We start from the raw sequence: 25720 nt of genomic DNA, 5'->3' as shown, positions 1-25720 counted from the left end.
CAAGTATATTTTAACATCATCCCGTGGTTTTCTCTTATCCTAGCTCCATCTGGTAGCACTGAACACACCGCTGAAAGGGGATATGCGTGGCATCCGGGGGGCAGACTTCCAGTGCTACCAGCAGGCACGCTCAATGGGGCTGACAGCCACCTACAGGGCCTTCCTGTCCTCACACCTCCAGGACCTGGCGACCATCGTGAGGAAGGCAGACCGCATTAACATGCCTGTGGTTAATCTCAGGGTGAGAAGAAATGAATATTTGATGCTGTTGTGTTAGCTGTTTTCTTATTTCTTATTTTGTTCTTACATTATTTCTGACCTTTTGGTAGATTTTTCATTTTTCATTTGGGGTTAAACACTGTCACCCACTGTGTTCCTATACATTTTAAAGTTACACTAAGAAATCATAATAGATGATATGCTTCCTGTTGACATCTTCTTTTGAGAATAAAGTTTAGTTTTATTCATCTCTCCTCTCAGGGTGAAGTGTTGTTCAATAGTTGGATGTCCATCTTCTCTGGGAATGGAGGCATATTTAACCCATCCACTCCCATCTACTCCTTTGATGGACGCAACGTGATGACTGACCCAGCATGGTGAGTGAGAGAGTGTGTGTGAGAAAGCCGATCATCCAAATTGATAATTTTATGAGACACATGGACACCAACTGTCACTGAAATGGCCAGTAGTGAATGCCATATACCTGCCATAGCCATCAATGTGAAAAAACTACTAAATACGACGTAACAGGCAGCAGCAAGACTGTAGGTGATATAAAGCTTTAATGCCAGTACTTGCAGTTTTTATCACCTTTTTTTTTTTTTTTTTAAATGTTTCTCTCTGTCCCAATCGTGTACCTCCATGTAAGTAGGTACACGTGACCAAGTGAAGAGGAGGGAGGAAATAGACAGTGTTGGTAATGTGCTGCATTTGCCTGCCAAGCTAACAGTCAGTAATGGGTGGCATAAAGAAAAAAGAATCACGTCATGTTTAGTCCTTTGCAGATCTCTAAACACTTATGGGCATTTAAAGAGTTTGCAGTTACCTAACCTGCATGTCCTTGGACTGTGGGAGGAGACCAGAATGTGTGCAGAGAAAGGCTCTTCTTAGTTTGCAGCACCGTCTTAACCACTGGGGAAGCCGGATTTACATGGCTCCACACTTCACATTCTGGACTTCATCACTTGCACTTGACTTGAAATGTGTCTCTTTTTATCTTTCGTTTCCTTCTTTCAATCTCATCTCCCCAGCTGTCATCCTTCCTTCCCCCTCTTGACTGAAAGTTAACCATGTAACCTCCACTCACCACGTCTCTCTCCCTCTTCCCTCAGGCCAGAGAAGTTGGTCTGGCACGGCTCCAGTGCTGTGGGCATCCGTCTGACCACTAACTACTGCGAGGCGTGGAGGACGGCTGACATGGCGGTGACGGGCCAGGCTGCGCTGCTGCAGACAGGACGACTGTTAGGACAACACACCCGCTCCTGCTCCAACCACTACATAGTGCTGTGTATAGAGAACACATACGTGGGGAACACACATCAAAAGAGGACCTGAAGAGACAAGACGGAGGAAGCACACGCTCACACAGACACACATGCAGGCATGCTAAACGTGCAGAGTAGAAAATGTGACAGTGCACATACATTTTAATTTGAATGGGAAACACATACAGGCACATACACACATTATGTTGACATATCATTGCGTAAAAATTACATTAAAGTACACAGACAACAGGCACTTGTGTGTTCATACATACAGAAAAAATACACGTTAACATGTAGAAGCAGGCGCCTACACACAAGCAAAGTTTCACTTTGTTTAGTTTCATCTTTAGTGCCAAATATGTAATCCGACACTTCACACGTCCGTCCCAGTCTAGATTAAAAGTATTTATATTCACTATGAACCTGTAACAGCATAGCATGTCATCACACAGGACACTGTGTTACAGTGTGTGTTGCTGAAGTGAAAGATATCAGTAGAACTGAAAACCTTAACAGACCATAACAGTGTTTTATCTTCTTAACTAAAAATCCTTTATACTTTACATTTTCAAATGCGTTTTCATAGGTTTAGATTTTTTGGAGTATTTTTCTCAGAGTTTTATGCAGCCATTGGTTCCCGTCTATTTCCCTACAGTATGAAAATGAACTACCAGACAACTTAAATCTTGTTTTAGTTGTGTGGTCCAACACTGTGAACATCAATTCTGCGTTATAATTCTTTTTCAGTGTCATGTTTCTATTATTTGATGATGCGGTTCAGGTGTAGATTGGTTTTAGAAGTGTGCATTACCTCACAACACTAGCATGTTAGGTCGACTTGATGTTCACCTTGATGGATTAAACACCTTAAATAAATCTGCCAAATGATTTTCATATTGCTAATGGGATGAAAACTATTGGCTGTCTATAACAGTACATAGGTGCATTACTGAATTTTGGGTAAACATGGTCTATTTACAGATTTTAAACCTCATTTCTAAACATGATAGTGTTGTAGTTTAGACTTAAGTCTTGCATATCAAAACTAGCTGTTTTTGAAGACATGTGACAAGACAGGCTAAAAATACACTGGAGATAAGGCTGGCAGCCTTCTCAAAAAGCCCCGTGGAAAGAACGAAGACAACTAATGTATTACACACCCTGTCTGTGGCTCTCAGTCACAAGACCTTCGGTTTCTTATGAAGATGTAAATCTTTAAAAACAGGTCACATATATACTCTTTCTTTTTTGAAAAGGTGCAGTCATTTCCTAAAACAGCGGGTAACTGAAGTCTTTACCAAATTTATTGGGAGACTATTTTCAGCTGTGGATTAATCCACATTTGGTGCTCTAGTGAGTATTTTGGGAAGCAGGAAGGTGTGTGGGACTGACTTAAAATAAACATGTGTGTTCATGGTGATGAAGGAACATGTCATCCAGTGGAGCAATGTGGCTTCACCGATGCGTTTTAAAAGTTGTGAGACGACAATGGAGCTGTATGGCATATTACGCACACACACACGCACAGACGGACAGATCAGTTCATGGTTGTTTGGTCTGATTTGTTGACAACAGATATTTCTTTTGTCAGACCTTTTAATTTGAGTCTTACACTCTAATGTCAAACATTTCTAAGATGGAAACAAACTGTATGTAAATTACTTCCTCAAAGTCAATCTATCACAGCGTCACTTCTGTTTCCAGCATTATTTTTTTTTCAGGCCACTGAAACGCCCCACCTCCAAAAATAAAAAAACAAAACTGGCTGGATTTTTACCAAAAACATTTTACCACTAAGATTTGCTCTCTCATTGTTTAATCGCCAGATATGAAACAAGATGACATTAGTCGTGCAAGATAAATTAAATGAACCAAGGCGTGTTTATAAAGAGGCTTCACTTGCTTAGGCTACAAATGTAAGAGAAAATACATGGATAATATTGAAGGCTTCATTTGTAATTGGAGTGTTGCACTCCCCACTGAAAAGCTGTTGGCTCACTAGCTTTGTTTACATTGTGTTGCATTTTGTTTATCAGTTTAATGCATTACTAACTGGCATCCCATAATCCAATATTGAATATGGATTGTCTTTACAAATTCAAGTCCAAATGAGCATTTATTCCCCCTGTTTTCTGTTGAACTTCAGACCTGTTGCTTGCAACAAAGCGATTTGAACTAGCCTCAACACCAACATCAGTGCTTTAGTTTAGTTTTAATCAATATGTGATTTTCATTAATTTATACAGCAGGATGTATGTGAAAATCTAGCAAGTTCAGTTTCAGAATTTGATGAAGTTGGAACATGTATATATATGTGTTGTCCAAATGATATTTTTTTTTTTTTTACTCACTACTTTGTAGAGGTAGATTTTGTATGATGCACACTAAATGATTTGCTCTCACCAAGCGTTAATTGAGATGTAGTTCCAGTGTTCTGCCGGTAAACACGACATAGGCCTGGTTGAAATGTTTTGATTTTAGTTTTCCTGATGTGTGATCATGATGTTACTGTTCAAACAAAACCTGAGCTTCTGAAAAAAAACAAAAAAACAAACTGTACTGACTGACGCTCACTGAATAAATGTCTTATTTTGTGTTTTTTTTAATGTGGTGACTCCTTCAGTGTCCTTTAAAGTATGTCCATTCAAACCTAGACATGTTATTCCCAAGTTTTGTTTTTAATTTGTGGTATAAAAGGACACACATTGAAATATGACATATGAAGATCCCACTTATGTTTCTGCTCTACAAAGTTTTTTTTGTGTGCGTCTCTGGGATCTTTTCTATAGCACATGAATTTAGCAACAGTCAAAATCAATGAAAACCTGGCACCAAATACAGTTTCTGATGGCCAAAAGAAACAACCATGTTGTAACAAAAGATGCACTTTAATTAAATTGATATGTACAGCACATTCCTGAATCAAAACAGCAAGTCATTATGTCTTATTATCGAGAATTCTCTACTTCGTTTCATATCCAAAAACCAAACGGATACACAACAGGTGTGCTTAAATGTCCAGAAACCTCCCCTTATTGCACCAGAGCCTTACAGACTTGAGTTCCGAGGCCGGCATAAGGATATGAGCCTTAAAACAACAAACACTGTATGCATGTCTCCCTCAAAACAAATACACTTTACTAGTCGCTACAGCTGCTTCCATCAATGGAGCTCCACAACAAACATTATTGAAACAATCATTATTCAGATTGCTTAGAAATGACCCCAAGACAAAGTCTATATAAAAAGGGTTTCCATAAAATCCATGGCTTGAAAAAGAAAAAAAAACAGTTCCTTAAAATGGAGACATCTGTATGTGTTCTTGTGTGAGTTAATTCCAGATGTGTATAGAGTAGTACAATAAAGCGAACTTAAAATAGCCAAACAGCTTGAGAAATCCACCAACAGAAAATTGGAAGAACCTCCTCATAAGCATGTAAGAGAGACTCAATTTAGTGGGCACATAATGCAAATATAAGTGTTTTAAATATATGAGTACTCACCATACAACACAGTTACTATGCTGTTAGGGTTGCATTTACACAGATACAAAAATAGCCTATTTTCAACCGTTATGTACGTATGTCACCTCTGTACGTTAATGATATTTGCACTTCAGATAACTGATGATAATGATTAAGTTGCAAAGGAAGCTCATAATTATCAGCTGTGCACCCCTGAAGAGTACTGTTAACACCACAAGTTTCACATAGAAATGAAAACTTCGGACAAACATAAACTATACTGTATGTGACATCAGTCATGTGTCAGAACTCTTCAATTCTAAATAAAGTCCTAATTGATTGGTTTGTATTTCAATTTAAGATGTCAAAAGTGCATAGTATTATAAACTGTGTGAGTGACCATATTCATAAGGAAAAAAAAAAAGTCTAATCTTAATAGTTTTTTTTTTTTTTTTAAAGCAAAAAAAATAGAAATGAAAAAAAGCTATATTTTTTTTGCACCCGTGTAAAAATCAACCACAATCTACTGGCACTATTCAATTAAAAATCAAGTTGCTTTTGGAATCTGGCAGTGTAAGGGTAACCTGTAAGGTCCAACAGAACTCAACAAATATGACTGATTAGTATTTGACTGCATCAATCAAATTAAAATGGACATTTTCACAAGTTCCAGTTTACAAAAATAAAAATTGACAAATCTGGTCATTTGAACACTATTTGATTCTGGGTTCTGTGCTGGTGTGAACCAGCTCTGCATGCACTGGCAATATCATCAAGTGCGGTCGGTGTGTGTGTTTGCTGGGGGCAACTTTTTACTTTGGCTGTGTTGTTAACAAACTCTACAAAAAGTATAAAAATGCAGCAAGGCATCAAACGTCTGAAAGAAATAAAAAGGCTATAAATATTGATGGGATTTAAAGACCACAACACACAGGAAAACATTAAAACAGATAATCAATGTTGGCCTGATTAACACCACTGATCCAAACCTGACGACGCGGCTGTATTAGTTTGTCATTATAGAAGGCTCGTTTTTATGCATAATTAATACAGTAAAACCCCCTAAAAAACAAAGCAAGGACAACACAGCATCATATGAATTCAAACTAGCTTTCTAAAGATGTATGTAAATGACTTAGTGTTACGTTTACTAGGAAAAGCAGGGAGTAACTGCCACTGCAGTGCAGATCTGAGGCTAGACTATGAGGAGGGCTTCTACCATGGACGCATGTCTCTGAGAACCAAGATCCAAATGTAAATGAGGAGGTTTTCCAAAACGTTAAGCACATCCGCCCTCCGGTATGTTCTCAGTCTACGTTGCCGTGAGCCCTCCTGTGCTTCCCAAAGCGAAGGCAACAGCAGAAGCTAATGTCAGTGAAAACTCTCCTGCCTCTGGGCTGTAAACATACATAGCAACATTTTTAAAGAAGTATAGATGGACGGTGCTAAGACTGACAGGGGGGGCAGGGAGAAATAACACACATTACTAATTATTATTACAGGCTTCATTAATGCCCAAACAGAAAATTTTGTAAAAACGTCTTTGTGTTTTCCTCTCAGATACTTATTTGATTTGGTGGCACTAGTATATAGCTACTGTATCCATTTATTTTTCTTCCACATAGATTTTCCCTCAAAATGCATATTTTAATGGCAGTGTTTCACTTCCCCAGACCTTCTTCACTGCTAGGACCAAGCTCATTGAACATGTGAATCAAAGGATAGAATTATGTTTTTGTAAGAACATTTTGTCAGAAGATTGTTTTTCCCAATTTGTACTTAGTTCGCTGCTCACGCAGTTGAAGGAAAACTGCATTACAACGTGGGTTTGATTTTTGTTGATCGGGCCAGTGGTTCTGTCAGTTATGATAACTTTGTAATCAAGTATCTGATAAGATCATGGAACACAGCAACATCACAGAAAATAGTTCAAAGGAGGCAACAAACACAAGCGGTCAGGCCGTGCACAAACTCAGTTCCACCAGACCGGCTACCGCTTCTGATATTTCGCTCATAATCCCTCACTGCACACCAAAACTGTATGTGCGCTCACTACAGCAAAAAGGTTGTGGATGGAGGTTTCTAACAGAGTTTGGGTAATCATTTTGTTTTCTCCTTCAGATACATTTGACTAACGTGGAATTTCTTTAATATGATCGTCAAACTGCTCGTATCTGTTGCCCCGCTGGACCAATGTTACCCCAATTCCGTGATCACAGCAACCAGTTAACACAGCTGACAGAATGAACAGCCAGAGCTACAAAAATAATAGGCAAGCTGTAATAAACTTCCTTTAAGTTTGCGGACTGGAGCGCCAACATTATGATTCAAAGAAATAAGACATGACTCAATTCTGTTAGGAAGAGGAATTCACGAAATGAACCTCTTCTAAGAAATACAGGAAGAAGAAAAAAGAAAGAAGAAGCTATGGCCGCAACCTGTACAGCAAACCTGTAGGCTCACACTGGCCACAAACAAGAGCAAGAAGGCAGCATCTCCAGGGGACTGTACTACAACAGCCAGGTTTGGCAGACTTTGTTACATTGACAGAGAAGAGGTGTAGGGAGAGTGGAACTCTGTCGTGTGATTGATGATGACTGATACAGAGTTGTGTTTTGAGTTGCCTAATGCGTAACATTAGACAAAACAACAAAAAAAAGTTCCCTTGCCCCAGCTGAAGCTGCTTCTACCCTGAAACGTTGAGTGAAAAGAAACTTTCAAGTTGATGAGGGGTTTGATCAGAGATGCTGAGTCAGGCTTAAAACAGCAGCTTAAACAAAGTACGACTCTATCTCCCCTCTCTGTCACTCACACAGCTGCTCATCACTCAGAGACTTTAGCCGCCTCGAAGTTGACAGCCAGCTTTCTGTGCTTCCTCTTGGAGGCGGAGCCGGGGGTGTGGCCTGTTGCTGGCTGGTTTTGTCGAGGGGGCGTGTGCGGGCCAGCTGTTGTTGTGGAAACGCCGTCTACGAAACCAGGACTGGAAGAGGAGGGGTTGCTGTTGGTAATGTGTTGGTGTGGCTGCTCGACTTTACGGCTCTGAGCCTGTGATTGGCCAGAGAGTTGGTTCTGGGCTTTCTGTGATTGGTTTCTGGACACAGTGTGGGCAGCGCTGTAAAACTCTCGAGTTTCCTGGTTCTTCTTGTTGGCTGAGACTCGCTTCTTAGTCACCTGCCAAGGTCAGAGGAAAAACGGTAAACTGGGTTACCATGACTGTGATGTAACCATAAAAAACAGCAAAAGCAAGAAAGAAAAAAAAAAACCCACACCATCAAAGCAATTAAAAAGAAATACAGCAAAGTATTTCTATTCTGACTGCCAACGTTCAAACATTTAAGTTCACCTGTAATGGGATAAACTGGTTGTGTGAGCCAATGGGCAGTGTTGTTGAAGGCGGTGGGCGGGCAGCACCGGGAAAGGTTCCCGGTGCGCTGAAGAATGGTTGGTTTTGGTGGTGGTGGGGGGAAAGCGTCATTCCCCACAGAGGGGGAGGGGCGTAACCCTGGGGAGGTAACATCAATCCACCTGGAGAAAAAGAGCATACATGTGAGGTAACAGCTGATAAAAGATTCTAATTAATTAATTTATCTTTTTCACAAGTCAGGTCTCAAATGACATCTGAGACAAAAAATAAAAAGGCATAACAATTAGGTACAGAGAACAGAAAAGTGAGACAAAAAGAAGGTTTTGATTGAAACACTGCACAAATTAACTAATTCCCACAAAGTAACTCATTACCAAAGTCCTGCAAAATGTATGGGGGGGGGGACGGGGGGGGACTGACCTTGTTGGTTGAAGACAGGGGTCATACCTCTGATGGGTGGGGGTCGTATCTGACCCACTCCTGGGTATAAAGGAGGTGGGAGGGAGAAGCTCGACCCCACTGAGTTCTACAGAGAAGCAAGGGGACACAGTCAGAAACTATGTTTTAGCAGGTGCTAAATGTGTTCGTCTACCTCTTCAACTGGTAACATTTCTTTCTGTCTGGAACTGTTATATTTTGCAGTATAAACTGGTATTCAGTGAAAACTTTGTACCACACCTTTTCGGGTCCCTATCATTTCTAGACTGAATTGTATTTCTTTCTCAAAGAGAAAATGGCCTTACAGCAGAGATAACAGAGAAGTTAATCACAAAAATATGAAAATATCTGTGCTGCTTTGACTGAAGAACGCTGGGTTTTAACCAGAGTTGTAAAATCCTTTGTCCTGTGAGTATTAAAACCACTGTGAGGTATTTTGATAACCCTCAAATTCATGGATCTGGACTTCCTGGATCCTGAAGCGTTGTTGTAATGCAACTATGTTAGTGGTCTGAGCGGCCACAAAGTCAGGGACTGGAGGAAAAACTATTTTTAGAGGATACTTTCTTACAAAGATATTGTACTTGTGATCGATTTATAATAGGCCCATATCATCAATCCTAGGTGACAGCTCTGATTTAAGAGTGACTATTGAGAAAGCCCCATCTCTTGTGTCCCCCTGCATCATTTCTGATTTCTTCAGACTAAAATAAGATGGCTTCCACACCCCACTAACCATCACAAGCAGACATTCTCATACTCTCTCCCACACATATAAACACTACTTTGTTCACGAGGTGTGTGTGTGTGTTGTACCAGTCTTTGGAGGGCAAAGAAGGCAGCTTTCTCCTTGGCATCATTTTCCGATTGGCACTGTGGACCATGAACCATCAACCCATTGGACAGCTTCACCTGACATACTACTACACCCTGTGGGGACAGAAGACAACTTCAGTGTAACCACACACAAACACAAACACAAACACAAACAGAGAAAAGCATATATCGACACACAGGCACATAAAGGCAGACCTGGGAGCGGAACATTCAAGTTTTCTACCAAAAGCAAAACACAATGATTTCTGTAATAGTTAGGTATTTGTGGAAGGCATGACGAAAACAATATTAAAAATACATTTTAGATGTGTGTTGCAAAAGACAAACATGCATCGCACTGCGTTACCTGTCTGTTGCCTATGAAGCTGAACTCGGGTGGTGCCATTCCTAACCCCACACAGACGCACGCCAGCTCGGACACCTTACTTGTCAGCATTGTGTTGGAGAGGTTGGCAGAGGCGGTCAATGTGGGAGGAGCTAATACAGCTGTTTCGCCGTGGGGGGCGTTCATTGCTGCGGCTGGAGGTGAGAAAATGGGATGGAAGACATGGCTGAGGTTGTATACGGACAGTTGGCCCCCTCACTTGGTTTGTATAGCTGGTTGCAGTGAACTTGCTTGTGGTGTGGTGATCAGCAGTTACATACCTAGTTTCTTGGACGATCGTCTCCTGTTCTGCTGCCGGCCACCGGAGGAAGCGCTGTTAAGAGTCTCCTGGGACGTGGGACTTCCTGTTCCTGGACTGTCAATCTTTAGCATTTCCTTCAACACCAGGGTACCCTTCTACAACAGACAGATCACAAACCCAGTTCAATTATCCTGACCTGACCAGTGATATGTTAAATCCTCTTTAACATAAAAGGCTGTAATTTGAAAATGTTCTTACTCCTCTCTAATCTTCTTCATGTACCTTACTTATGCATTAGAGCAGATATAAGCTAACTGCAGATTAATCCGTATCAGTGTTCATAACAGCTGATAAATGGAGCAACAGAGAGACGAAACACAGATCCTTTAATCATGTTACGACGGTTGTTGTTTCATAGTTTGTCACCTTGGGCACTCAGCGTGTTTGGAACCAAAATTATTTATAACAATAAAAAAAAAGTTTATTTTTTAACTGCGTTATGTTATGCATATCTTGGTGATGTCTCATAACCACACACACGTTAGAAAAAATCAAATTAATATAGCCCGATATCTCAAATTTTAAAATCCTCAAATATCAAAGTCGGTATCGGCCTTAATAATCCCATATCTGTCAGGTCATCTTAACCACTCGTTGCCTCCGATACTCACCATGGCGAAGGACTGTGGAGACAACGGGCCATCTGACTGGCTGGTGGGCACTTGTGGAGGAGCAGGAGGCGGTGGGGTCTGCTGGCTACCTTTGGAGATCTTGAGACTGGCTATCAGGTCCTCAAACTCAGTTGTAGTCTAAGTGAGAGAAATGTGTGAAGAGACAGAAGATTTGAAGCGAGGAGACTTTATTTTACACATACTGCTGTGGTCAAATTTAATAACGTCCAAACAAGATTCTGAGCATTGTGCTTTAAAATAAGCAACTGGATGCAAACTTTTGACCCTTGAAAGGAGATTAAATGTGTTTGTACCTTATTGGCTGTGTTGGCTGTGGGGAAAAGGGAGTTGGCGTCTTCATTTTTCTTCAACAGTCTGATGCCACCAACTGGGGCCTGCAGAGCACACACAAACAAACACACATTATACTAGCCACACATTCACACACGTCTATAAATCTAACTTCAAGCATATACATTACAGCAACGGTCTGCATCCAAAGTCACACCAACACAACTCAATGCACGCACACACACACACACACACACAGAAAAGTAAAACGTAAAAGAATCTCTCTTCCTTTAACCCACATGCTTTATATATATTACTGTACAACTGACATGCTTAAATATATATTTTCCCCCACACATGCATCTCAAGTTTATAAACTGCTTTTTTGGGTCATGTGTGAAACAGTCAGCATTTAAAATCAACTCAAGAGCAGGATGAGGCTGTCTGAGTGCTGGGAGAACACGCAGTTCTGTTCTGTGCATGTGTGTCCTTACAGCTTTATTGAAGTGCTGGTTTCCACCCTGCTGGGGATTTCCATCCTAGAATTGAAAACATAATTTTTATTTTATTTTTAATACACAGTAAGATCTTTATGAGTTATTAAGAGGAAAATATCCCACATTCCACTGACACTGTGTCAATTACCTTGCTAACGTCTAATGTCAAAGCTACACTTCGTCCAGCTATTCCACTTTCTAAAAGATCAGCTACCACAAGGACAAGGAGGATGGTAGTATACATTTAAAAAAATCCAAAAGACATATTAAAATCATACCAGAAACACATCTTATGATTTTCCCAGTGAAAAGTATGTCTTATCTGCACTTCAGGATGCTCAATGTCTTCTCCTTCACCTGTGCTGTGCTGTGCTTTTGTATGTTTATGTGTCAGAATCCTTATTACAGAATGAAAACAAACCACAACCAGGCAATGTTGAGGCAAATAAAGGTTGGTCACTGCTTGAATAATAGCAGCATTACGTTTCACAAGTGATTCTTTCTCAGAAATTGCATTAACTTAATCTGATTAATGTAGCAAATTTGGTGAAATGGGGCCCCGAACACATCGAAAAACTAATACGGGATCTTTTGGTTATAATATCTAGACATAAAACAAGTTCCGGAAAGGACCAACACCATGGAGCTATATTATTATTATATTTCTCAGTATTAATAATTGAAAAGGCCCCTGAACACACACACACACACACAGTCTTACATTAGAATGCCAGTGAGCCGGAGGTTTGTGAGGAGCAGCCGAGTTCTGCAGAGACTGCCACACGTTACTGTACTCCTCTTTACCCTGGATAAAGAAGCGGTGAGAAAGATAAACAGCTAATGAATTGGAAAATGTGTCATGTATATTTGACAGATCACACAGTTTAAGGGCTATAAAAGTGAGAGGGGTCTAAATACGGAAGACCCTGACCTTTGCCGGTTGTTTCTGGATTCCTTTAGTGGGAGAGTTCCTGTTGCCCTGGGAGGCTGCTTTCACCCCGCTGTGTTTGTTGTTATGCTACAGATGAGGAGTGGAGAGGTAGAATGGAGAAAGAGGTTTGAGTGAGAAGATGGCGCAGTGAGCCATCCGAGACATTTCTCATCGTTTTTAAATTTCTAACAGGGAAAAAATAAAATAAATAAAAAGACTGTGCAGCCGCCCTCTCACCTGCATCGGTATGAAGGGTGAACGTGGAGAGTGGTTCAGGCCGGACAGCTGGCGCTGAGAGCTGAAGTTTGCGGCTGCGGAGGGCTGAGGTTTGACGATGGCAGTGAGTTTGTGAAATGAGAGATCCATTCGGGCTCCGTGGGAGAAGTTAATGAGAGCGCAGGGAGGGAGGCGGTAACCGCGAGGTGATGAACACCTGAGGACACAGGCCAATAATACAGTCACATGGTCTGGTGTGGATTTGAGGGGGTGCCAACAACTAACACATTTAGTGTTTTGTTTGCATAATTATTATAATAATATGCTACAGTTCTGTTTTCTACTCTGTCCTGTTCTGTCATACAGTTTCTCCTCTAGAGGAGTTTCTAACTGAGACTCAACTCAACACTTCAGATTCACTTAGTGTGGTCACCTGATGTTAAGACCTCCAGCAAATTCTTCATCAAAAAGCACTTCGTAGAGAACCTCTGCCTCCCGCTCCGCTGAAGGCACAAAGACAGACACAATATAAAAGTGTGAAAATTATATCTTGCATGTATTTTTTCTCATTTATAAAAAGTGCTGAGGCTGTATGAAGAAATCAGAATGAAAGAAATCAAAACAGTGTGTCCTCACCCCCTTTAATGCCGATGATAGTTCCTCTGAGTCCCAGTGGGACGGTGAAGCTCTCCCTGATGTTGACCACTCTGTCAAACAGGCGATACTCTGCTTCCGGGTCTGGAACCACTCCCTGCTGCTGCTCTAAGGGCTACACACAGGCATTCACATATCCATAATGCCAGTAATCAATACGTTGAAGGCAAAGGGTGGTCACGTCCAATATTGATTTGATTTAGATTGTTGCACTTTGTTGACTAACTTGACTTAACGTTTTTGAAAGCATACTTTAGAGCAGTTTTTCCACACCTGCCTCAAACTTTTGCACAGTTCTATATGTACAGCTCAACTAACAGTTATTTTCATGACTGACTAATCTGCCATTTATCTTTTCACTTAATTGATTGTTTGGTAAATAATATGTCACAATTCTCATAAAAATTTCCAAAAGCCCAAAAAAAGTGACGTCGTTATATGAATTTCTATATTTTTCGTGTTTGCTGTTAATTTACATATAACTAATAATCAATTATCTTCTTAGCTACGCCTTCACTGTAACAATGATTTTTAGAATAAAAAGAAAGTATGATGTGCATGAAATCTGTCCCTAGACCTTTCAGATCTCAAAGCATTGTGAACACAATCTGATTTACTATCATGAAGTGTGCAAAAAGTCTGCCAAAGACGCATCTTCATAATCACACATGCAGGAAAAACGTACTCACCCTGAAGAGGAGGTGAGGCTTGACTGTGACACGGACTTTCTTCGTGCTCTTCTTCACCTAAGAGAAAGGATGGTGAGAGTGAGACACAGAGAGGATATAAAGAGAGGGGTATGAATTGGGGGACCTAAGTTCACACAGAGAGAGCTTCTTATGATGGTAAGTAGAGGAAATATGCTTCAGTTTGAAGCTGTATGTTTGGAGTCACCTTGGTTTTCTCCACTGCCTCCTCAATCCTCTCCACGATGGCAGAGTCTAGCACTTGTAGGTCACATGACGCCCTGCTGATGGAGCTTACTGGGTGACTTTTCAACCATGAAGTGATTTCTGCAACCTTCTCCGCCCTTTAGGGTGTCCATCAATATCAGAGATCATTAATAAATACACAATTAAAGGGTAGTTTTGGTATTTCTTAAACATGGGCCCTTTTTTAAACTCATTTTGGGATCAAAATGACTAGTTGGTACAAAAGGTTTAGAAATCCATGCAGTAGATGTGGTGAGAGTTGAGTTTTTGCAGGAAGACCCATCAGTGCTAACAGTTCCTCTATGTACACAACAAACTCCTCTCCCTCATTTCCACCGGTGTTTCCTGCAAAAAACTCGCCTCTCACGAGATTTCAGAGCGAGAATTGTCCTTGAGCGAGACTTCAGGTTCCTGTTAAAAGCAAAGGGAGTCGCTCGTAGGGATCCTTTCCATGATGTTGTCACAGCTGTGACACCTGGTGTAACAGTTTGTCTGTGGCACAAAGAAGCACTTATTGTTGACGTAATTCTGAAGGGCACTACTGTACGGATTCCAAAACTTTCTGTATCTACTAGTCATTTCAACACCAAAATATGTGAAAATAGGGCCATGGTTTAAAAATACCAAAATTATCCTTTATCTCAATTAATCCAGAAGACAATTATTTCAAACAGACTGCTGAAATCACAAGATATTAAATTCCATCTATGTACGTGTGTGTGTGTGTGCTTTACCCATTCTGGTCAAATCCAGGCCAAATGTCATCTTCATAGAAAACATCATCATGACTGTTTCTGGACACTAAGTCGAACACTTCAGAAAATCTATCAAAGCATAAAAAAGATCATTTAAAATGAAAAGCCTGGTGGAAGATGAATACAGAGGGTGCAGCGCTCAAGTTTTCAGTTTTGTTTTTTTTACCTGTCCAGGTATTCAGCTAGCAATTCCTCCACAGCAACAGAGTAGAGCCACTCCTTTTCCGTTCTCTTTGTGTATCCAGGAACCTCCTCATTCTTCTTGTTGAACTTCAGGTTCAGGCCAACGTTAGCTCTTTGCTCCCCACAAGGACTGCAGACACACATTGGTGTGGAGAAGGAGACATTAGGAAAGATTCTGACAAGTGGAACAAACTAAATCTTTTAATATAATAATTTAATGTTCTATACTAAAAATATAGAATAGTACAAGGAGCTTTTTTGTTTTTCAGGTTTGGGATGAATGTAGCAATCGTTAATGTAGAATCATCTCAACATGCTTTAAAATAAATATGGTATATGTTAGCTTTAACCTGTATCTGAAAGGTGACTGAACACTTACTTCTTCTTAGAGCCTCTGCCAATGAAGATGCTTCCTGAGAAGCGGGAGACAAGGTAGCTGCTGATGCCGAGTCGAGATGCCAGAACGTATCCAGGACTGTACTTCACACAGTACTTCTACAAAATACAAAAACATGCAGGCATACAGTACATATGTGAGGAGGCATGCATGGCTCTGCATGGAAAGTACTCTCATAAGCAACACAATTTCTCAGTTAACACAGTCACAAGTGTGTGTGTGTGTGTTTGTGTCTCTTACATGCTGATTCTGGATTAAGGTCTCAAGCTGTGGTTCTTGTGGCACGCTGAAGACCACCCGTACCCGACCGTCTTTAATGACATCACTAGAATCCTGCACCTGTTAATATTTCAAAAAGCCAAAAATAATTAAAGAACCCTTGTGAAACATTGCTAGATAAAAAGCGCTGTGATAGGAGGAGCTTTTAAAACATTATAGGAGAGAGAGCACATCCAAGCCCTTGTCCATAGATGGCAGTTACTCCAGCTTTCAGATGTTAAACAATATAGTTATTTATAATATGTTACTGGTCACATACCTCGCCCATGGCACCGTAGTAAGGGTTCCCCACCATGAAGACATTGGTTGCTGGAGGAAAGAGCTCGTCTAAGCTCTTAAAGCTGGTCAGAGATGAGTAAAAGGCCTTGATATCCTGAGAAGATGAAGGGAAAAGTGGAATATGGGGAGTAATGAGTGAGTGAGTGAGGGAGGGAGAGAGAGAGTGAGGAATTGATACAGGGTGAATAGGTATAGCGCCTTCAGGCTTATCAGTTAACAGGAAAACACTGCTCACATAATTAACAGACACATATTGTTGGCATTTGCAAGATTTATTTGCAAGTTTAGACTGATTGTCTGTACTCCTCAGCTCAGGCAGTTTTTTCTGCAGCCTCATGGCCCTCCTGGAAAACACCACATCTTAGCACAAAATCTGTACCTGAGTAGTACTTGTGTCAGATGGAGGATGTGTGTGTGTGTGTGTGTGTATCTAAGTGGGTGAGTAACTAAAGGACTATATATGACAACAATATTTCCCTAGCCCTTTCCCTTTGGCTCAAACGTACTGCATTTATGGAGCTTAGCGAGTCACAGTCTTCCAGATTTTTTTTTTTGTGATTTCCTTTCTTGTATGCATGTACCTTAACCACGGTCTGGTAGGCGAAAGGGAGGACCTGCTTCGACCACTGTTTCTCTAGTTCCACCACCCCGTTGGCTTTGGGGACGTACTTTCTTCCCGTCAGCAACTGGCCGTACAAAACCACAGATGTCTCATTCACCACGATGCCTTTCCTCTTCATGAAACTGCAAGATAGAAATATCACTTTGAAAAAAGGAATCATAAACATGGGAAATAAGACAGGAGAGGTTATGCTTCATTTCATAATTTTAGGAAAGAAGAGGCCTTACAATTGTGAACGCAGCATACAAACAAAAAGTTTCAAGTGTACAATGTCACAACTGCTTTAAAGGTCTCTTAACCACAAAGACATAAGAAACATTATTACTATTAAAAGGTCCCATATGTTTGCAAAATGCATTTTTTTTTTCATGTCTTTTCAACCTAAATGTGTACCCCTGGTGGATCCCCAAACTACAAGAAAAATAAACATCCTCTCTTTTTCTCCTGCTCAGTCAATCTGTAAATGTGTGTGCGAACACGCCGAATTTGGCTGGAGGGCGCAGTTGACATACCTTTTTCCACTGAACACAAACTAAATACACCTCTCTCAACCATTCCCCCACCGTCCAACCTTCTACATCAACATAACACCAAGTGAACATTCAGGAAAGTGCTTTTACGGTTATAAAGGAAAGGTAAATATTTTCTGGTTTTCCGTCTGATGTCTTCTACCTGCTCTGCCTTAAGTCTGTGATTTAGTTTCGTGATAGATAGATACTCCTAACTGTAGCTGTTGTTGAAAATTAGCATAATATGGGACCTTTACAATATGTTTTAAAACAGCTGTGTATTCTCTATTTATTCCTAAAACAAAGTATCTCCTTTTGTTTGTTTTTGCGCCTTACTGTTCAGTGATTCCCTGGACATCCTTCACCCAATCCTTCTGCTCCTTGTCAGACAGAGAGGTTACTTTGGTGGGAGGGGGGGTGGAGGGTTGATCATACACTCTTTGGACACCAGGTGGTTCATCTAAACAAAAACTGCAGAACAGGGCGAAGCTTCATTTGCAACAGCTGATTCATGCTTAAACTAAAACTCTGTGCTAGCCGAAGCCAAACAGAAATGCATGCTACATTTCCTGATTGTGGGCATGGGTTTGCCATCTTATATTTTAAAGCCACTTTGTGTAGAATTTGGCACCCCCCAGTGGTAGTACCTCAAATGATCTGCCTTCTCTGCATCAACAGAGTTATCACGGTGTCTGTTTTCCTCATCAACATAATATTTTTACTTCAGCACTTTCTGACTGATAAAAAGCTTTCCATAAAAATCACAGGATCTCAAATATAACATATGACAATAACTTTATTTTACTTAATACACTGATCATTTTATGGGTAAAATATATCCAGAGGGTGCAAAACCTGCATGACTACAGAACGATGCAGCAGTAGCAACAATTTGACTCATCTGAAAATCTAAAACAAACTTCCACCAGACACACCATTATTGGCAAAGGCCCAGTATTAATTCTTACTTGACTTCTCCATCTGACACAGCAATGATGCGAGCTTCCTCTAGATGCGGCCAGTTGACAAACACCGACTTCCCCAGTACCAGTACAGCAACATCATCACATACCTAAAAAAAGAAGAAAAAAAAATACACAAGTGAGCGGAAATTTGATTTATACATAAAAGTGTGTAACAGATATTAGCTAAGTCCGTAGGGACTTGGCTTCGAAACCCGAGGGTCGCTGGGTTGAATCCAGCACAGACCAGTCATATGTAGTGGGCAATAACCTGAACCACTAACTGTGTGTATAATAACAACAAAAAATTTATTTCCCTCAGTGGGATTAATAAAGTGTGTCTTCTTCATCAAGCAAGGGCACACAAATGTTTTTGTGCTTCAAGAATTCAAAGCAGGATAAAATGATTATGCACGTTTCCTCACATTCAAAATTCTAGTAACTACTGACATGGACTACTACTGCTGTTATTTAGGGGTGTTTAAATAAAAAGTAGGTTGATATGTAGTTTGATATAAAATCGAGTAAAAAACTAATTATTTTAGAGATCCTGTGACTTTTCTTGAGCCCGATCTAAAGGAAGCTCACATCACTGCCGAGTTATATGGAGATGCCAAAATTAGTAACTGGCCTTTGCCAATGTAACAGTATAAATAAATGTATGCTATTATTCATTATTATAATAAAATAATGAATGCCTTCTATTCTGTTAATTTGAGAGATAGATAGATTCTAATTAAGAAATATTTTGAGCAACTCTTTAATTAATTAAGAAATAAAATTAACAAATAAAAGCTCACCGCTTCTCCTTCCTCGCTGGGGAGGATCTCCAGTATTGTGTTCTCCCCTCTGCTGCTCTGCTGAAACACGACCACGCCACTCTTCTTCTTAAAAAACTAAAAGAGTCCATGAACAAAAAAAAATAAAAAAAAGAGAGTCAGACAAAGACAGTGGGGTGAGAGAGAGAGACCATAAAGTTGCAGCTTTCATTAAAGTTTCTATACTTTTGAAGTATTCTACTTTCAAATAGTCTTCAATAAACTAACACAAGCTTTTACTGAGGAACTTCTGCAGACTGGGACAAATGTTTTTATGTTTGCACTCTTTCAAGTGAGGGCTTCATATAACAGTTTAGGCTAAATTCATCAAACCCTGTATTGGGGCTTGGATCCTTTCAATGTAAGCTAGCCATCCAAAACAAATATACTGATTCAGGGTATATACAGGAATTTTAAAGTAAAATTTAATACCTTTTTAAGACCTTTTCAAGACCTTTTTTCAACATATTTTAAGACTGCCGCGCCACTTTAAGCTGTAACCGATTAAATCAGCCACACGCCTTTCAAATGGAAAATTTTGAGTTTTTAAAAAGGAATTTAAATATATTTATAACATATTTATTACCTATATGTCATCAGGATGTAACGCCACCAAAGATTGAGGCATTCACCAACTTTCTCAGTTGCCTATAACAGCCTCTATGGGCCAACAGTTTTCAAAGCCACCGTCTTACATAAGCTATGACGTTTATGTACGCAACATTGCAGCAAATCATGTGAAACACAGTGTAATTTTGTGTTTTAGTTGGTTTAAACTAGATAATGTGAGCTTGCCTGCAATGATATGTGTGATAACTTTCATCGACCACTCGATCAATACAACAAGGAGGAAACAAAGATGAAGAGAATAAACTGAGTGAGGAATAACGTAAGTAGTGTAGGCGGTGTAGCACAGGCACAACCTGGAGGAGGAACTAGTCTAAATGACTGTCTTAGTATAATATTATAACATTAAGTTAAAAGTACATTGTTAACTTAAGTTTGATATTAATATATTCATTATGTTACTATATTCAATAATATATAACTTACCACTAGTACAATATTAATTCAAATTACAGCCGTTTCAGTTTGGGGTTGTTTTTTATTCAATAACTTTGTGCAAGAAAAATGCTCTACGCTACATGATAGCCTCCAACCTTGATTTTGGGCAGGCTACTAACTCGTCAATAATCATACCCATTTATGCAGAACACTGAGTTCAACATTTCTAAAGTTTGTTGCAGCACAAACTTTTTTTTAAAATCCCGCTCCATCCAGGCTGTGATTTATCTGTTCAAAGTGACATTGACGAGAATATCAGCTTTATGAAAAGTTGAATGTGTTTCAATAAAAAGGGCACAGATTAAGCTAAATAGCCAGCTAACGTTAGGTAACCCTCATGCTCCGTGAATGTTCCCTGTTGTCTTCTGTCTTGCCGATACAGCTGCTGGGGGCGCATCTCGCTCTTGTTTTCGAGGAACGAGGCTTTTCAAGTGGCCACAGAGCGACCGGCCAATCGGGTTAATCCTGTTACTCCTGATCACCACTCTGACTATGTTTTGGAGGATTAGCATTGAGGGTTACGGTTGGTTGTACTCGTAACTCATTTTCCGGTTCGCACTGATCTATTTTAGGAGTGTTTAAGAGTGAAATAGGCGCACGGAAGATCCCTGCGCCTAACGTTACAGAGACGAATCACACAGTCGCTACTCTCTGCCTGTCTAGAATTTAATACATATGTTCATCTACACTTTTAGCAAAGAAACTTTTGGACAAACAGGATTTTCACATTGAAAAAAATATCTTAAAAATTGAATACCTTGTTAAATGGCGATTAAGACTTTTTAATGGCCTCAACAAAATTGATTTATTACCTTTTACAACTTTTTAAGACACCCTGTGTGTATACTCCATGCATGCACACACACACACACACACACACACACACATCTACCTTGTGTTTTATGTGTTGCAGTGTGGGGAAACCACAGAAGTACAGCGCTGAGCGGTCGACTGGTCTTCTAGCGTGGTCCAACGGTACATGCCAGGCATCCATAGGGATGTTTGCTTTCCTGTAACACACAAATACAATACAATCAATCTGTGAACATCAAGCTGCATGTCAACTAAGTGGGTATAATGGCTATCTTTGGTTCCATTTGTTTCTTAAAGCATGGACAAATAAATCTATTTCTTGACCCAGCCATGTGACAGTAAAACCATAACTTATGAAATGCAGCAAAAATCCTAATAAATTCCTCACTAGCTTTCACTCTTTAAAAATTCTCTGCTTGTTATCTTCACGTAAATTGCAGCTTTCTTATAGAATCCATCAGAAATTGTAATATCTTAATGCTTTTAGCTGTCCTATTTGATGATAATAATAATAATAATAATAATAATCTGCATAAATGTTCTTGAATATAACCTTGTAATCGCGTGTATCCTAGTGAATCCAGTGGACTGACATGGTGATATAAAAGATCATTTGAGAAAGACAAATCAACTTGTTGTTAAATCTCTAGGGGAGAATGTGTACCTACCGGACATGGCAGTGGATGATGTCAGGGAACAGGTGAGGCACGGTGGAGTTGTATGTGTAGTCTATTTCGTGGTCATATGAGTAGCAGGCACACTCTGTGTGACAATTCCTGGCCTTCTCTTCTTTAGTCAGCTTGTGATTACAGGGCTCCATGGCTGCTAGTAAGCACCTCTGTTCAATAAATACACAATACACACATATACTGTTAATGCGTATGTCTTTTTAACAGTCGTGCAATTCATTTTCCTCAGTGTGTGTGTGTGTGTACCTCATCTATGAAGGGAATGAGAACCACAGCCTCCCATTCCTGCTGCTTGCCATTGAGGTCCGTTTTAAAGTCAAGAGGGTAGTACTCAATTATGGGTGAATTTTCACTCGTCATCAGGTGCTGAAACATCAAAAACAATACATTTTTTCATGTGTTCATAAACCCTATACTTTTCAGTTGTTGCTACTTTATAAATATTGTTTACATGTAGACTAATTTGTGATACTTGTACCACATGAAATTCCAAGATTAGGTATGTGTATATACTGTAATATATATTATATGTTTGTGAGAACATGTGATTGGATGAAAGTGTGTTACCCTGTAAGCCTCAGGCAGCAGCTCCTTGCTAGCAGCAGGCAGGACTGCCAACAGCTGCTGAAAGGGCATGAAGGGTTTCCCAAGGTCAAAGGTCAGCTTTAACCCAGATATATTCCTGATGTCAGACAGGAAGGGAGCGTAGTGGTAGGGGTAGTACCTAGAGACATACATACATCATTCAAAGACTTGATGAATGAACAAACTGAAGAGCACAAATAGAATGGACATGAGAAAAGGGGAAAACAGTGTTCCTCAAATAAAAAGCAATGGTTTTTACATTGCTAGTTGTTTTTTTGACTCAAAGGCATGGTGCTAAAAGCTTTCACTAAAGCTGGGCTTGATGTACAGTAGATACCCATTTGAGAAATCACCTGATACTGCCTCATTTCTGAGAGAAAGTTTAATAAATGATGATGACGACGTCCCCAAGTTACTAGAGTGAGAAGAAACAAAGAGTACAGAGTAATTCACATATGAGAAAGAAGTTCTCACCAGCTCCAGGATTGAACCCCGTGGTAATAGTAATGGAGAATCCACTGGATACCTTCCACATAACACTTGGCCTGCTTGGCTAGGAACTCACTGCAAACGAGAGATTAATAATACATTTTAGGGTCACCTGCAAATTACAAACTGGTGTATTTAGCATAAACTACTTCACATACATGTTTGACCATTGTCGATTAAGTAAAAGAAAATGTATTAGTCGTTACGTCATTTTGTTCTCAACAAATTATACTATGTGCAGTAAAGATTTTGGATTTTGGAGATCTGATGTGTGATTTAAGTGTTCCCTTAATTTTTGAGCAGTACATATATAATAAACGTATTAGGGAGCCCTACCTCCTGTAGTAAGTATTTTTCGCTTTGCATTGTATGTATGCGTCTATATACTTACTCAGATACCACATCCACCCCAATCTTGGTCATATAGTAGGTGCGCTTGTACTGTCTGAACTCTGTTTCAAACATATCGTCCTCCTCGTCCTCATCGTCTCCAAGTGCTCCTTTTCCTTCTCCAACCACTCTTTCTGATGAGGTCAGAGCTGCCAGACAGAGGGCATTATCCTACACACGTGATGAATTGAATTAAGTTTGTTAATTAATTGCAGGGACTGTGACTGAATCTGTACATGAAAATAATGAATGAATGAATGTGCAGTTGCTGCATCTCTGTTTGTGTTTGTGTTTATATATGTATATTATTGTTGTTAAACCTCATTCTTCTTTGTGTCTTTGCTGGCAGCCTCCTTTTCTGCAGCCAATCCGGCCGCCTCATTCAGATACTTGTTGCCAACTTTACTCTCAAACCACTTCAGGTCCACAAACACCTCACTAAAATGTTCCCGGTCAAACTGGAGGGAAGAAGAAAAAGAGCAAAGAAAGAAAAGAATAGTGTCACAGATTTAAATGATTATTTATGGTGGTTTATAAATATAAGCAATCAAGTAATAATTAATTAAGAAACCTACTTTATTTCATTTAAAAGTTCCAAGTTGGTTAGTATTAACAGTATTTAACATTTTTAAAATGTAATTTTTTTTTAGTTGACTTCACTTGCCAAACCAAATGAATTTATTGTATAAGGCATCATTTGTTCTTACATTTGATACTAACAGTTATGTTATTGTGTTTTGCCTAAATCCTTTAACGTGATTACGCTAATCTTTACAGTTAAGGCTGCAACAGTTTGTGTATTCAACTGTTCGGTACAGGATGATGGGTTCAGACAGCAAATTTCTCAGTTTGGTACACCTCGTGACTCAAACAATTATCATATTTGTTTATTTATGTAGAATATGCTTCCCATAGACTTACAATGTGAAAGAGACATATGTAAATCAGCGGATAATTTTTAGGGGGTACATGTACACTTTAACAGCCCTTAATCATTGTCCTAATTGTTGTAAAATTCACTAATAGCCAAATCTACTCATTAGGAATGAAAAGTCACCACCTCTGATGTTGTATCCATGGTAGCATGCTAGTCAGCTTAGTTAGTCAAGCTCATTTAGTGCTGGGACTGGACAATAAAACAACAACAATGATTCTGATAACAATATTTATTGCGATTTTTTTCCAATAACAATATAACAAATGTTCAACAAAAATTTGATTTTATTCACTTGAGTCATCCACGAATTAGGGCTTCTTTTTTTTTTATTAAGATGTTTATTTTGCTTTAAGCTTTTAATTAATTTTAGGGCTGCAGCTAATGATGATTTTAGTATTCGAAGCTTCTATTGAATTATTTCAACGATTCATCGATGCGTCGTTTAAGAAGTACTTTTGCTTGGCGGCGGCGGCAGGGAGTCACACCCACTACAGGAGCTGACAACAGCTATGGCACCCGACGCTGGTTTCCAAACCACTTTTATCAAGAAAACTCACGTGAAATGAGCGATCCTGCACACGAAACAGCTGTTTTTTGTTATTATAAAGATGGCAATTATAAAAGACAAATAATCTGGGTGAAAGGATGGATCGGCACACGCAGGTAGCAGGGATCGTCTGAGCTACAGAGAGAGCTGGAGTTGAGTTAAAAGGTGCAGCTCCCCGACACCCGGTTAACTCCTGACTGTGAGGTCACAACTCACGGCCCAAAAAGAACAACAAACGCACGTGTGGACATTTTCAGCTGAGGTCTGCGGCTTACTTTGGCTTCAACTCAACAATCAATCATGATTTCAGTTAAATGCTTAAGTTGCTGTTACTGTCTGTGGTCGGCTGGCAGAACACCGGCTGCTTTCTGATAAGGTGCCGTCGTGCTGTTGTTCACAGCATAAACGCGATGTGCGACAGTAATAAATGTCCCTGCGAAACACTGTGCTGTATAGTTACATGGATTAAACGAAGCATCGATTCAAAGAATTTGCGTCTAAGCATTTTATGAATCGATTTTATCTACAGTGGGTACGGAAAGTATTCAGACCCCTTTAAATTTTTCACTCTTTGTTTCATTGCAGCCATTTTCCAAAAATCAAAAAAGTTCATTTTATTTCTCAGTAATGTACACTCAGCACCACATCTTGACAGAAAAAAAACAGAAATGTAGAAATTTTTGCAAATTTATTAAAAAAGAAAAACTGAAATATCACATGGTCATAAGTATTCAGACCCTTTGCCGTGACACTCATATTTAACTCAGGTGCTGTCTATTTCTTCTGATCATCCTTGAGATGGTTCTACACCTTCATTTGAGTCCAGCTGTGTTTGATTATACTGATTGGACTTGATTAGGAAAGCCACACACCTGTCTATATAAGACCTTACAGCTTACAGTGCATGTCAGAGCAAATGAGAATCATGAGGTCAAAGGAACTGCCTGAAGAGCTCAGAGACAGAATTGTGGCAAGGCACAGATCTGGCCAAGG

At 39.7% G+C, this 25720-nt stretch overlaps 2 protein-coding genes across 3 annotated transcripts in view; one reads left to right on the top strand and one right to left on the bottom strand.

The window, feature by feature from the left end:
• col15a1b (collagen, type XV, alpha 1b) overlaps positions 1-4093 on the top strand; it is a 45408-nt gene extending 41315 nt beyond the window's left edge. For both annotated transcript variants that reach the window (XM_046050980.1, XM_046050979.1), the window contains exons 40-42: positions 44-241; positions 481-596; positions 1332-4093. In XM_046050980.1, coding sequence (XP_045906936.1) covers positions 44-241; positions 481-596; positions 1332-1554 — 537 coding nt within the window. In that variant the 3' untranslated portion in view covers positions 1555-4093. The remainder of the gene's footprint in view (positions 1-43; positions 242-480; positions 597-1331) is intronic.
• Positions 4094-4359: 266 nt separating this feature from the next.
• xrn1 (5'-3' exoribonuclease 1) overlaps positions 4360-25720 on the bottom strand; it is a 28562-nt gene continuing 7201 nt past the window's right edge. Inside the window, exons 10-41 of the mRNA XM_046050978.1 lie at positions 23564-23701; positions 23245-23414; positions 22839-22928; positions 22347-22503; positions 22026-22145; positions 21759-21928; positions 21170-21287; positions 19195-19290; positions 18401-18504; positions 17769-17903; positions 16883-17045; positions 16282-16395; positions 15984-16082; positions 15726-15841; positions 15330-15476; positions 15143-15232; positions 14371-14506; positions 14166-14222; positions 13459-13591; positions 13256-13325; positions 12844-13039; positions 12607-12693; positions 12397-12480; positions 11673-11717; positions 11202-11282; positions 10888-11025; positions 10236-10371; positions 9937-10109; positions 9570-9683; positions 8736-8841; positions 8295-8476; positions 4360-8122 (exon numbers count right to left, since the gene is read on the bottom strand). Coding sequence (XP_045906934.1) covers positions 7775-8122; positions 8295-8476; positions 8736-8841; positions 9570-9683; positions 9937-10109; positions 10236-10371; positions 10888-11025; positions 11202-11282; positions 11673-11717; positions 12397-12480; positions 12607-12693; positions 12844-13039; positions 13256-13325; positions 13459-13591; positions 14166-14222; positions 14371-14506; positions 15143-15232; positions 15330-15476; positions 15726-15841; positions 15984-16082; positions 16282-16395; positions 16883-17045; positions 17769-17903; positions 18401-18504; positions 19195-19290; positions 21170-21287; positions 21759-21928; positions 22026-22145; positions 22347-22503; positions 22839-22928; positions 23245-23414; positions 23564-23701 — 4113 coding nt within the window. The 3' untranslated portion in view covers positions 4360-7774. The remainder of the gene's footprint in view (positions 8123-8294; positions 8477-8735; positions 8842-9569; positions 9684-9936; positions 10110-10235; positions 10372-10887; positions 11026-11201; positions 11283-11672; positions 11718-12396; positions 12481-12606; positions 12694-12843; positions 13040-13255; positions 13326-13458; positions 13592-14165; positions 14223-14370; positions 14507-15142; positions 15233-15329; positions 15477-15725; positions 15842-15983; positions 16083-16281; positions 16396-16882; positions 17046-17768; positions 17904-18400; positions 18505-19194; positions 19291-21169; positions 21288-21758; positions 21929-22025; positions 22146-22346; positions 22504-22838; positions 22929-23244; positions 23415-23563; positions 23702-25720) is intronic.

This window comes from Micropterus dolomieu, linkage group LG06 (genome assembly GCF_021292245.1).
Source record: "Micropterus dolomieu isolate WLL.071019.BEF.003 ecotype Adirondacks linkage group LG06, ASM2129224v1, whole genome shotgun sequence".
In the NCBI taxonomy this organism is placed as follows: domain Eukaryota; kingdom Metazoa; phylum Chordata; class Actinopteri; order Centrarchiformes; family Centrarchidae; genus Micropterus; species Micropterus dolomieu.
This window is presented reverse-complemented; position numbering and strand designations above follow the sequence as displayed.